The sequence below is a fragment of the Berghia stephanieae genome, chromosome 3 (assembly GCF_034508935.2).
Source record: "Berghia stephanieae isolate SIO BIC M18660-M18661 chromosome 3, UCSD_Bste_1.3, whole genome shotgun sequence".
Lineage (NCBI taxonomy): Eukaryota > Metazoa > Mollusca > Gastropoda > Nudibranchia > Aeolidiidae > Berghia > Berghia stephanieae.
This window is the reverse complement of record NC_088362.1, coordinates 84,926,201-84,939,487: the sequence shown is the minus strand read 5'-3', so window position 1 is coordinate 84,939,487 and position 13,287 is coordinate 84,926,201. Positions and strand designations below refer to the sequence as shown.

Sequence of the window (13,287 nt, the reverse complement as noted above, 5' to 3'; positions counted from 1 at the left end):
ATGGCATCCAAGTTCCTGTCACTGAACACCTTAAGGAGGGGTTTGTGATCAACTGCGATAATCAGGTTGGGACAGCCTAGCACGAAATGACGAGTTTTGTTGAGGGCATCTACCACAGCCAGGGCCTCTCCTTCAATCGGGGCGTATCTTGCCTCTGCTGGTGATGTAAAGCGGCTGCCCACTAATGTCACTTTCCACCCTGTTCGGCAGCAGAATGGTTTGTTTGATGCGCATGTGCAATGCTTTTGTAGTAGCCAGAATCCAATGCCATCTTTGCTGAAATCAGTGGCCAGGCATGTCGGTTTGTTTTTGTCAAATATTTCCACGCCTCTCTGAATTTCTTGGACGATGATGGACTTAGTTTCTTCAAACAGCTTGTCTAGATCTTCAGTCCACACGAATGGTGTCTTGGGTTGAAGCAGTGTGCGGAATGGTTGCATTCTTTCTGCTGACGCAAAGGCATATGCGACCTGGTTTACAAGGCCAAACCAGCTTCTCACGTCGGTGATTGTGCGGGGTTTGGGAAATTTCTGAATTGCTTCTAAGACTTGTGGGCATGGACGAACAGTTGTTGGCGTAATTTCAAACCCTGCGAACTGGACTGTTTCTTTTGCAAAGGAGAACTTATGGTTAAGAATGACCCCATTCCTGCCACATGTATCCAGGAACTTGGCTGTTTGGAAGAAACTGTCTTCTATGGATTGGGACCACATGATAGTGTCATCAATTACTTTTGTCTTGTTGCCGATGTCACGTATGATCTCGTCGAATCGTCTTGTGTAGGCATCGCCAGATGAAATGTACCCTTGAGGGCACACGCGATATCTGTATCGGCCCCAAGGGGTTATGAAGGTAGTCAGGTGTCTGTCCTCGGGGTCTAGTGCTATGCTGTGATAGCCATTCCAGGCATCGAAAGTACTCTTTCTCGAGTTGTGTGGAACCATGCGGGCCTGGTGGAATGGCGACTGAGTGTGGTGCGTCTCTCTAGTGGCATAGCGATTAAGGGCTTGGAAGTCCACGGTTCGGCGAGGTTTTCCCGATTTCTTAGCGCAGACAACCATCCGATGACACCATGACACTGGGGTCCCGATTGGAACTGGTTCCAGTACGCCAAGTTGATTGTCCTGATCAAGGCCAGCCTTAACCTGTTCCTGCCAGTAGATGGGTACTGGGATAGGGTGTGGTGTGCAACAGGCGTGGCCTCATCGTCGATAAGGAGTCTCATTGGGGGTCCAGACATCATTGGTAGCCCTTGGTGCTCGCAGACATTGAAAGTGCTACTTTTGTAGTAGTCTAAGAGCCATTGTTCAAGCTTTTCTCTGTTTTCTTCTATGCCTGGGAAGGGAAGGATTGTTGGGAGGGGTGGTGGTTTCTGGCGAGGGGGACAATCGCAAGGGTCTTTGTCAGCAGTATTATTAGATTCACTATGTAGGACAGATTGGATGGTCTTCATAGAGTCTGTTATTATGGCTGATTCTATTGAAGGGAATGAGTGGTGTATGATACCAAGGTCTTTGCAGGCTTCCATGGATAAGAAAAATTTGTCAGTTGCTTGCGAGATGTAAACAATTTGACGCGTTGTTTTCCGTTGCATGGAATGTGTGAAGCCTGTTATTCGAAGGGCTAGGGCACCCACGATCTCGATGGGGTTTTGATTTGCAGCTCTCATCTTCATTGAAGTAGGAGTGAGGTGGGCAGTGGTTAAACCTAGCTGTGTAAGGAGTGAGGTTCCAGCAAGACATGATTGGCAGCCGGTGTCTGCAATGGCCAGGGCTTTTGCCGTATTGGTTGGGTTGCACAGGGTGGAATCGATTCCAAGGTCGTTAGCATCTGACGGGAGGGCTTGGATCTCAATTTGGACTGTCGGCTGTTGTGCAGATGGGCGCTTTTCCCATGACTCGCGTGCAGAATTGTACACATGATGGTCAAGACGATCAATCGAGCATAGTGCTTCAAACACAGCTGTTGCAGAGTTGCCTTGCCTTTTCTGTTTTGGTTTTCTGCAGACATTTTCAAAGTGGTGCGGAATGTCGCAATTGGTGCATATATGACCGTATGCAGGGCAATGGTTGACTCTGTCTTGTTTCTTAGTGCCATGTCCATCTCTACCACAATAGCCGCATTTCCTTTCAGGGGGTCGGTTTTGCCCAGTGAGGCGTTTTCTTTCCATTTGTCTATACGTGCTACTTGCTGCGTTGACTGATGTAGGGGTGAGCGTTAGAGGAAGGGGGTTAATCCTGCCAGCCGAGCGCTTCCCGCTTTCCTTAGCCTCGATAAAACGGATGGTGTTGTCGAGTGACATGTCTTGGTCAGCCTGTCCCAGCACATCGAGGCGAATGTCGTCGTCTGCTAAGCCGATTATCAAAGTGTCCCGAATCATCTGATCACTGTATGAGACATTGACTCCACATGTGCACTTCAAATCGTACTGACAGACACTAGCTTGACCTTTGATGCGTGCGGCAAAGGTCCGGGCTGGTTCATCTCTGTCTTGTCGCATCTGCTGGAGTTGTAACCTAGCCACCATGACGTTTTCTTGGCGGATTGCGAGTTTTTTAATATTATCGAGGAGAGTATTTTCATCACATGACGTGAGGTTAGTGAAACTCCTTGATAAGTCTCTACGGAGGGCCTCGTCGCAGCATTCAAGGAGTTGAAAAATGATGTCCTGGCCGCTAAGTCGCGTGGCGAGCTTATATTCCGACCACCTCTGCTTGAAGTATGTCCATTCCTCGCTTGTTCCTGACACAGAGATGATCGGTCGCTTGACTTTTTCAGCTTTAACCCCCGTGGCCGTGGGCACTGTTGCAGGGGATGTAGTCGGATGAGCAGTCCTCTCGTGGATGTCGAGGAGTCTGAGCAGGAAGTCTGAAGGGATGTTTGATGTCCATGATTCTAGACAGCCTGGGGCAGGACATCGTATTGCGGTGATCTCCGCGAGATCTCTAGCGTCCGTCATACTTTTAGTTTCTTCGATATAAATGAATAAGGCCTTGTCCTTTTTCAATCTCAATTTTATTTCAGAGATATAGAATATCGAAGAAAGACAATTGCATCATCTGTGAACAAATACATAACAGTGAAACGTAACAATAACTGATATCGTAAGGCTTTTATAATTCTCTAAAAATATTATGGGCTAAATTTAAAATAATACAAAACTAAATTAAAATATCAATATCGTCGGGAAGCCATGATGAGAAGATAATGTAAACATGGCATTTCAGCGCAGAGTTTAAAAGTGTCTGCGCATAGATATAGAGCCCTGAAATTTGGCATGAATAAAGTTTAGATGTTATTCTAAAAACAAGCGTTTTTATTTTAAAAACACACACGGTAAATTAAAAAATAAATGCATTTGAAAATTGCCAAATTTTAACTTCATATAACTTCTGGAATTATAAATGGATTTTTGATTTTCCTTAATTGGTACCATTTAAAAGGAAATTGAAAGACGAAAATAATGATACCAAAATATCTGCGATATTCCTCTTTATAACGAAGTTATGCATCTTTAATTGAACCCCCCAAAACGCGAACGGCAATTTCCAGTCACAACTTTCCTATGGGCTAGTTAGGTCACAATTTGACTGCCACTGCTGATGCTCACTAAACTGCCTAAGTTTAGCATGCTGCTTAGTGATTACCGATGTACGTTTATACAATGATAATAAATTAAAGAATAATAACAATAATGTAAAAACAAACATGGCACACAAATACTGATCTCAAATAAATAAATAATTTTAGAAAATTAAAATCGAAGTTGTTTTAAAAAAAAGAAAGAAAACAAAGCAAACAAAAATAAAGTAAATAAAAAAAAAAAATTGTCTACATCGGGAATCGAACCTGGTACTTTCAATGTAAGAGTCTGACACCTTGTCCACTGCGCTACAGAGTCACCTGACTGTTCATCACATTTTATAAGGTCTTTCTAATACATTATTTTACCTTCAATGCAACTTCTATTTTCTGGTTTTATATTTCGATTTTTAAAATTATTATTATTTTTATATAAATTTATCCTACAGATGTCACAATATAACTTTCGCCATGTCCAAATACAGAAACACAATATCGCTGATGAAATTGGGTGGGATGCGCATGCGTGACAGAGGTGTATAAAAACGATCCGTTAAGATACACCGTCAACGGAGGTGCATAAAAACACTACGTTTAACTTTAACCATCTAAACTATTAAATAAAATTAAATTCAGGGCAAAATTGTATACCGCCTGCACCGCACCCATGAAATTCGTTTCAGCAAAATCCTTAATCAAATTCAAATCGGTCTTAGCGGCCATAGTTTTAGGCCAGTTTTGACATCTAAACACCCTCATTCATGAAACATTCATGTAGGACCTTCCCCTCTGAGGTTTCTATGGGCTTGGGACTGTCATTTTCAAGACATTAGATTGATTAGAATATTAGAAGAGACATTCTTTTTTATTTTTTTGTTTCTTTTTATTTATTCTTTTTTTTTTTTTGGGGGGGGGGGATGTTTGGGGGGCTTTTTTCTTTTAAAATTTATCTTTTTATTCATGTTTCATCGACAACAAAGTGCGAATTTATTGTTTGTAAGGATGGTTATCGTGAAGCGTTGATTGTAGTAAAGCCACGACATTCTGTCAACCTTTCCATCTCGAGAACCAGCTTCCTAATGGGGAGAAAGACGTGCCTTAAGTTTATGCCAGTTCAGTCGCCTATGGGTGTATCAATATGGACATGGACCTTACAGATCAATCAAAAGATGTGACGCAAGTCCTCTCTGAATCCTTTCTTATTGTTCATGGTCCAGTAGAGGAAAATAATGCACAGGTAGAGAATTGTAATTGAGTGGTCAATGTAAACAAACAATCGGCATTGGGTGGACTATGATCACGTTTCACACCTTGTGATGCAGACTGTTAGTGCTGAGTCAATTAGCCCATTGTGTCTGGTGATCCTTTTATGTCAGTTAACAAGCATTGCGCGTCTGACCTAGTCGGCGTCAAAGAGACGGTGGAATTGCGTTGACGGGAAAGCTTTTTTCATGCATGATTTGATATTGTATTTTTAGGTATTGTTCTCAAATCAAGATGTGGCAATTAAGTGGAAAAGGTGTGCGATTAATTGGAGCGATTATATAGAAAAAAGTTCAGTTTTTCGGGAATGTGTAGCGTTTAAGCGGAGTATGCGATTAACCAATGGGCGATTAAGCGGAGTTAACTGTATTATTATTGTTATTATTATTATTATTATTATTATTATTATTATTATTATTATTATTATTATTATTATTATTATTGTTATTGTTATTTTATTATTATTATTATTATTATTATTATTATTATTATTGTTATTATTATTATTTTAATTAATTCTTTAATTTTTAATTTGGCAGATGGACGACAATGCAGAAAATATGAATAGTAGAAAAATTAACTCAATGACAGACATCCCAAAACCACTGGTTTCACAGATGCCCAGAACACCTTTGGTGGACGTCAAAAACCAATTCCGTTTGAAAGCTAGACAAAGAATGTCAACAGGTTCTATGAAAAACCCTGGTTTCAGTTTAAATAACAGGTATTTTAATTCTCGTTTTTAGTTGTAGTATTTGTTGTCTTTTAAAATTATTCAAGCTTTTCATGTTATGCACCGATGTTATCTCACACTCTTCATGCAAAAATGTAATATTAATAATAATTTCAGATTATTTTTATGCTCATAGCAGTTATTGGTAGTTCAGGCCTGGCAGGAGACTAGTTTCCTATCTAAATGCAGTGATGATATCCACAGAGTTCCATGGTTTGTGATTTGCTTAGTTGCATGAATTTTGGTGACATTATTTTTTCCCTTTGTAAGATAGACTGTGTGTTGCAATTTATCAAGTAAAAGACATACTTTTTAACATTTATTGGGGGGTATAAACAATATAGACACCTAGTGGAAGGGAACAGAACCATGCCATTTGGAGTCGACATAATGTAAACAATGGCAGTGATTGGTGAACATAGCAAACTACACCGGTTTTACTATCGATTGTGTGTCCAAATTAAATACCCACTATTCTTCTGCTTGATCAATAGAACGAATACAGAAAATATATGTGTAGACTTAAACGTTAGTAATATGATCGAGAATATTGTGTGATAACTGGTCACTCATTTGGTGGAATAAAAACATTGATCAGAGAGTGGTCGATTTCATTCACGATATTGTTCATAAACAACCAACTATCTTTGTCCAACCATGTGTGAAGGCGTGTCGCAAATTCCATGTTTTGCATTTGTAATAGAGTCAGACAACCGGGTAGCTGATGCCGGCGAGTGCGATAGAGACAACCGGGTAGTTGATGCCGGCGAGTGTGATACTGATAGAGACAACCGGGTAGTTGATGCCGGCGAGTGTGATACTGATGGAGACAACCGGTAGTTGACGCCGGCGAGTGTGATACTGATGGAGACAACCGGGTAGTTGATGCCGGCGAGTGTGATACTGATGGAGACAACCGGGTAGTTGATGCCGGCGAGTGGTAGTAGTGGTATTGGCAAGTGTAGAGGCCGTGGGAGTGGATGGATTCGGTCCCGGGGTCGACTTAAGAGTTCCAGACTGTAACTGCGGCGGTGGTGCTCAAGTGAGGAAGATAGATCGAGACAATGAAGTGACAGTTTAGTACTACTGTTAGTGATAGTAGCATGACTTCATGTGTCAGAAGTAGAAGTAGGGAGTTGATTTCATGAGCGAAGAGCACACACCACAGTCAAGTCCGGAGACACCATAGTCTACCCGAGTCCTAGCCCATCCACTCCAGGGTAGTGGAGGCGATCAAACAACAAAGGCCAGGATGTAAAATGATGAAGTCTTTATTCAGGAACAATGGAACAGATCATTCTTTTGTATCGTATTCTATAGGCGTGTAGCAATGAATGGATCAATGAATGAATGAAAAGAATGGCAGAAGAATCTCATAATATTAGCTATAGCAGTTAAAAATAGATTTAGCGCGGACGTCAGGGAAAGCACCTACGTCACTGGTCCAGGTAATGTGATGCGTAGACTGAAGTGAGTAAACTCGATCGAGTTGTGTGCATCTTCATGATTTAAACAAATTAATGCAAATAACATGGGACATGTATGAAGGAACGAATAAGTCTAAACTAAAGAGTTATGCTACAAAATCAATCATAGTGAATTGCAGAGTTAAAGAGTAAATGTTTAGCTCGTAATTAGTAATCAAAGGCGTTAACGTTATGGCTGTATGAAATATTTAAGTAGCAATTATTAAGTATACAGAAGAACAAAGTAGATTTAGATGACTCAAGGTAGGTGGCTAGAAAGCTATGATTTGCCAGAATAAGTGATATAAATTTGTAAATGATCATAGTTGTTAAAATGAAGTTATAACGATGTGAAGAGATGAAAGAAAGCACACAAAAATATAGTATCAGGCCAGAAGTCACACCCAGCCGAAGATAAAAATAGTACTACATCGAGAGACTACCTGTGTAAGGGCTTAACACACAACACACAGTGTACTATTGGTCATAGTAACACACACGAGTAAAGGAATGTTGATATCAACCACAGAGGCACACAGTCTTGCATACATTTAAATAGTGATGGTAGCGACAAGTAGTAAAGAGCAATAGAGTACAAAATCAAATAACATTAGATAGAATGGTCATTCTATTACACATTGGTTAATCAGAGGGATTTATAATTGTTCTGGGAGTCCCAATAGTTCCATTGATAGAGCACTTGCTTCTCATGCAAAATGAGTGAGATTGATCATGGAAAATAAGATTTTTTTTTCTAGAACTATAAGTTCTCTCAAATTAAAATTTATCCCATTGTTTATCTGATACAACTACAGATCAAATTTTTTTTTAACAAGAGGGCTTCATTTAAGTTCAAATAGCATTGCCATTACTGCTCTCATGGAGAAAATGGTAAGGTATGATGCATTCTGTAAAGGATAAAGACTTTGCATCTTAAAAACAAAAAAATTCTTTTATTTCTCTCAGGTTGAGCTTAAATGATGAAGGGTCAGATGAAAATGTTCAAAGAAATGTCAAGTTCTTCAAGGTACATAGAATGTGCATAGTTTTGTTATAGTTTTATATTTATTTATTTATGATTTTTTAATTGTTTATTATTTTTCATGGGAACAAAACAGTAATAACATTTTTTTAATGTTCAGAGGTCTTGTCCTATTAACCCACCCTTGTAATGGCCTGCTTTGTGAAATTATTCCTTTCTTGTAACAGAAATTTTTACTATCAGAAATTCCCCTCTCATGTCTTACCTTTTTAATTAATTAATAACCTGCTTTTTCTCCGAATACATAAAAATTTTGACCTGGTAGTAGATATCATCCAATTCATATTTAGGCTCATAGATTCACAGTGTTTACAAAAGAAGCTACATATCTTGCAATTGTAATTGATAACCAAATGCACACAGCCAGCTTTACCTTTCACACAATTGCCCATCAACACAATAATAAAATGGTAGATCAGATTAAGCTTCGGACAAACAAACAAAAAGAAAACGCTTTTGAAGCTCTTCACAAAATAATAATGATAATAAGTGTGTATTATAACAATCTCTGTGGTTATTACCACTAAAAGCAGAAATGAGGAATATTATCTTGCGTTTGCGGGATCAAGGGCTGTTTTGTGGAATATTAGGCATGCCTGAATTTCACAACATATCCAAAGATGGGTTAATTTCAATTTCTCCAATATCAAAATTCATCACTTAGCAACATTAGTTCTATGAAATCAGCAACTCTGGCAAAATGCAAACTTTTCCATCTGAAATTTTAGTTTACTCATGCAAAAGCTCTCTTAAAATAAGTGATTCTTCAATTGGATGATGGGATGAATGTTTTGCTTCATTTATGTTGATGTTAAACTCCTAGGATACTCAATTTTCTAATTTTAGGCAAGACCACTGATTTGCCATGTCTATAAATATCGGGTAAAATTATCCAATGAAACTGCTTTATTTTGAAATGTTATGAAACAGTTTATGTCCACTGGACCATCGTGTCCTTGTTAGTTTTTAGAAATCAGTTTGCAAGAGAATAATCATTCTATTATTTCAATTGAAAATTTAGACACTTTGTTAAGGTAAAGCACTTTTGTTGAATCATTATTGTAAAGAAAAACAATCCTGTTTCACTGGAATAGCGGCTATTTAGGCTAAGCTAATTTGTTTGATTGCTGCAAATTCATGCTTATTTATATCTTATTTTTTCATTGTCGTGTGCATTTAGTAGTATTTATTGTTGCTGATTTATTGTAATTTATATTGAAACAGTTTTCTTTTAAAGCTATGAAGTCCTAATAAGTTACTTCTTCTCTGTCACAGATCACATTTATCGGAAATGAAAATTCTGTTCAGAATTTCTTGGTATGCACTAAAATAGTTGAGCCCCTTTTTTTTATAAACAATTCTTTTTGAAATTATGCAATCTTTATGATATGAGTGTGAGTGTTGCATTTATTATCATCCGTGTACTTTTTGGTTAATTTTCAGAATAAGAAGAAAAAAAATATAGGTGTCATAAGAGGTTTATTTTATTTTCTTTTTATTTCTTTATGCAGTCACCAAATGAAAATGGAGAAGGGAAAGTGGCACTGATGAGATTTGATGGAACAGGCCATTCCCAAGATGAGACTCAATCAACATCTGATATGCCGTTCACAGCCCATTCAGCAATTGAAAATAGCTTGGACGATAAACAGGAGTTTTGTGTGGGTGCTAATGAGATATCGAGGGATGGTGAATCTCTTAAATATGCAATGTCAGTCTTGGATCAAGACCTATGCTTGTCAAATGCTGTCACAGAAGAACAACCTTTCAAACAAATAGAGAACATTTCTATTTCTCTCCCACTTAATGATTCAAGGTCTGAAGCCCAATCTGTGGAGCTTAAGGATAACTGTGAAGGGGATGAATTTGTATTCAATTCATCTGAATGTTATACGGAGCAAGTTGGTGCAGCTGAACAGGAACCAGATGTAGCTGAGCAAAATGTTTCAAATAAATTGTCAAGTGTCAATGTAGTATTAACTGAAAATGAATCCCCAGAATGTGTTTTGTCAGCTTTAGACCATGACACACTCAAGTCTGATGGCATTACATTAATAAATTCTTTGGAACAAGAGGAGAGACCTGATACCACCTCTCTTGAAATATCAAAATTAGATGAAGTTACATCTGTACAGTCTACTCAGGAAATCTTATCTGATATCCAAACCATTGAGCTTAATGACAACAGTGGAAGGATTGAATTGGGAATTAACTCAGCTGAAGGAATTAAAGAGCAAATTTCATTTAGTGATAATATTCAAACAGACACATCACTGACGATTGGGGGAGCTGAGCAAGAGTCATATGTAAACGAGCAGGATGCTGTGTTGAATAAACTACCAAGTGCATGTAAAATATTAAAATGCCATGAATCTTTGGATAATGTTCCCTCATTTCTAGATGAAGGCTTACAAATGACTTGTGATCCTAAAGAAATAATATCTTTAGAAAAAAGTACTTTTTCTCCCACTCTTGAGACAGTGTATTCAGATGAAAGTAAACCTGTACATTCATCTCAGGAAATATCCAATACCCAGGAAATCCAGCTCAATGACTTTGAAGGGAAGAAATTTGGATTTGATTCAAGAGATTGTGGAACAGAACAACTGTCAGCGAATGATGGGATGAATATTGTCAGACTGCTGCAGATCAATGCATCTGAAGAGGAATCTGTGATCAAGGAAGGAGTAAGGTTGTTACCAAGTGATGACATGTGTTCAATGATGGCAGCTTATCCAGAAGAGTATATTTCATTTACAGATGATGATTCATTTGACCATGTATCCTCAAGTTTTAGAGAGTCTTTGAGTGAAACGCAAATGTTGCTGGCATCCACTGATGGTTTGGATATAATTGATGATATACATGAGTTGTCAAGTATAAGACTGGTTGAAGGTTGTGAGAATTCTAATTTGGATGCTCTGCTTGAAGCCACTTTAACAGAGGAAATACCAAATGATTTTGAGTACCCCACAGGTCTATCAGAGATAGAAGAAATAACAGCAACGCTGGAGAAACTTTCTAATCATGATGTAGTGAATAATGGATACATTTCATCTGGAATGACGAAAGTTCAAAAATCGTTTACTGACAGAATTACAGATGGGGCTTGTGGTATAGAAATATCAGCAAGACATGACACAGCTAATGAGTTGTCTGACAACTCGGGGTCTCTTCTGGCAGATTTGTCAATATCTGAGGTAGATGTGTTGAGTTGTTTTGGTTGTACTCCAGATATGTCAAAGTTTATCGATGAGTTTTTAAGAGAAACACCAGAAACAGAACATGCTCATGACATGCCAATAAGATTTAGGCAACAGACATTGGGTAAAAGAGATGATATGTGGCCAAGTAATGAAGATCAGGAGAATGAGAACTCACTTCGAGAAAAATCATTTGTACTAGAGACAAAACAAAATGTAATTATGGGGAATGAGAGACAGTCTTTGGGCCAAGAACATCAAGATACACATTCTTTAGAAGGTGATTTAACTGTTAGAGAAGTGGTTGATGATGCGTCAGTGAGTTATAAAGTGAGAGATGGTGATACTTCTGAGGTACCTGAAGGTGAATTATCAGACAAGGTTGATGTTTGTATGACACTCAGGGAGGTGGGGTCATTTGTAGATTGTAATGAGGAAGTATCAGTAGATAGAGATGAAAATTCAGAAAGGAGTCAAGAGTTGCTACTAACAAAATCAACTGAAGAGCAAGGAAAGGTTTCTGAATCAGATGATCTATACTCACTTAGGGTGTCAAAAGTTCTTGAGTCGCTTAGAGAAGCCTATGTGACCTACAACAGATCTGCAAATGTTGAAAAATCATCTGAGTCAAAATTGCCAACAGAAATCCCTAAATCCCTTGCTGAAGAGGAGTTGCGTGATGCATGTTCAAAGGAGGAAGAGGTCAAAAATTGTATTTATGAGCCAAATGATGAGTTAGCTGTTTTAGTTGCCACAGATGCAGAGGAATGTGAATCACCAAATGTTAAACAGGTTTGTAATGTCAAAAATCATTAAATCATGTAACTTTTTACTGCCACATAAAGTAAAACTTAACATTTAAATTATTTAGACATTACTTTGGTACAGTATAAGGCACTTCTTACTTACTCTTGGTGCTTTAGCTGCACATATGGCCGACACAGTAGATTGCCAACCACTTACACTTTTGGTCCTTCTCCACGTCTCCAAGGTTCTCCCCCTTCTCCTTGCTCTCTGTGGAGTCCATCTGAGGGCGACCATTTGTATAACATCATTGGTCATTGGAGGACATGTCCTCCAAAAGGAGGATATCCTTTTCACAAGAAGAGATACAAGCTCTAGCCATCCTTTTCATCAGGTTGCTGTGGCCCTCTTAATCCAGTCAATGGCGAGACTAAAAAGATATGGTGAAAGGGTGCACCCCTGCCATACACCTGTATTGATTTCTAGATATCAGTCAAACTACTTCCACATATTACTTTTGCATGAAAGTGAAAGTATACAGCAGTTTGATCGTGCTTAAGGGCCAGCATGGCTCAGCGGTACTGTCTTTGCTTCGTACCCAAAAGGTACCGAGTTTGACTACCTGCCTCATTGTGTGGCCTTGAGCAAGTCACCTCGCCCTAGCTCACTTTGCGGCACTGAACTGCGGCTGGCGCCTGGGTTATTCCAGTCTTCGCTTGGAATAGACCCTTAAGACAAAATTTCCCTTGATAAAGGGAATTTAATTTTAATTTTAATTTTATTTACTGGGATCCCATAATGGCAAAGAATATTCCACAATACAGGAATGTGCAAGTTTTGATAGCCTTTTCAAAATGCATGACATTCTTGACATCGCCAGAAATTTGTCTCAGAGTAAATTTGTGATCTGTGCAAGAATGCCCTTTTCAAAATCTATCCTGTTGCTCTCTCATTTTGAGTTCAGCCATAGGGTTCATTCTCTTGAGAAATATTCTTCAAAAATGTCGTACTCATTATAGAGAGTAGCATAATACTACTCCAATTCTTGCATGAGAAATATCTACTTTCAATGGCAGTTTTACAATGAATCAGATACTCCATTCATTTTAGTATTTCTTCCTTTTTCCAAATATCATCTCTACCATTAACTGGTCATAAAATTCAGCCTTCCCCGAATTCAGACTTTCCATTGCCTTCTTAATTTCATTTATAGAAAGTATTTGAGCAGTTGTATCTAAATCATTTTTTACAGCT

At 38.5% G+C, this 13,287-nt stretch overlaps 1 protein-coding gene across 3 annotated transcripts in view; it reads left to right on the top strand.

Annotated features, from left to right (window-relative positions):
- The window catches only part of LOC144968674 (uncharacterized), a 34,438-nt gene that overhangs the window by 3,948 nt on the left and 17,203 nt on the right, over window positions 1-13,287 (top strand). For all 3 annotated transcript variants that reach the window (XM_078907243.1, XM_078907244.1, XM_078907245.1), the window contains exons 2-4: window positions 5,385-5,569; window positions 8,011-8,071; window positions 9,598-12,081. In XM_078907243.1, the coding sequence (XP_078763369.1) occupies window positions 5,385-5,569; window positions 8,011-8,071; window positions 9,598-12,081 (2,730 nt within the window). The remainder of the gene's footprint in view (window positions 1-5,384; window positions 5,570-8,010; window positions 8,072-9,597; window positions 12,082-13,287) is intronic.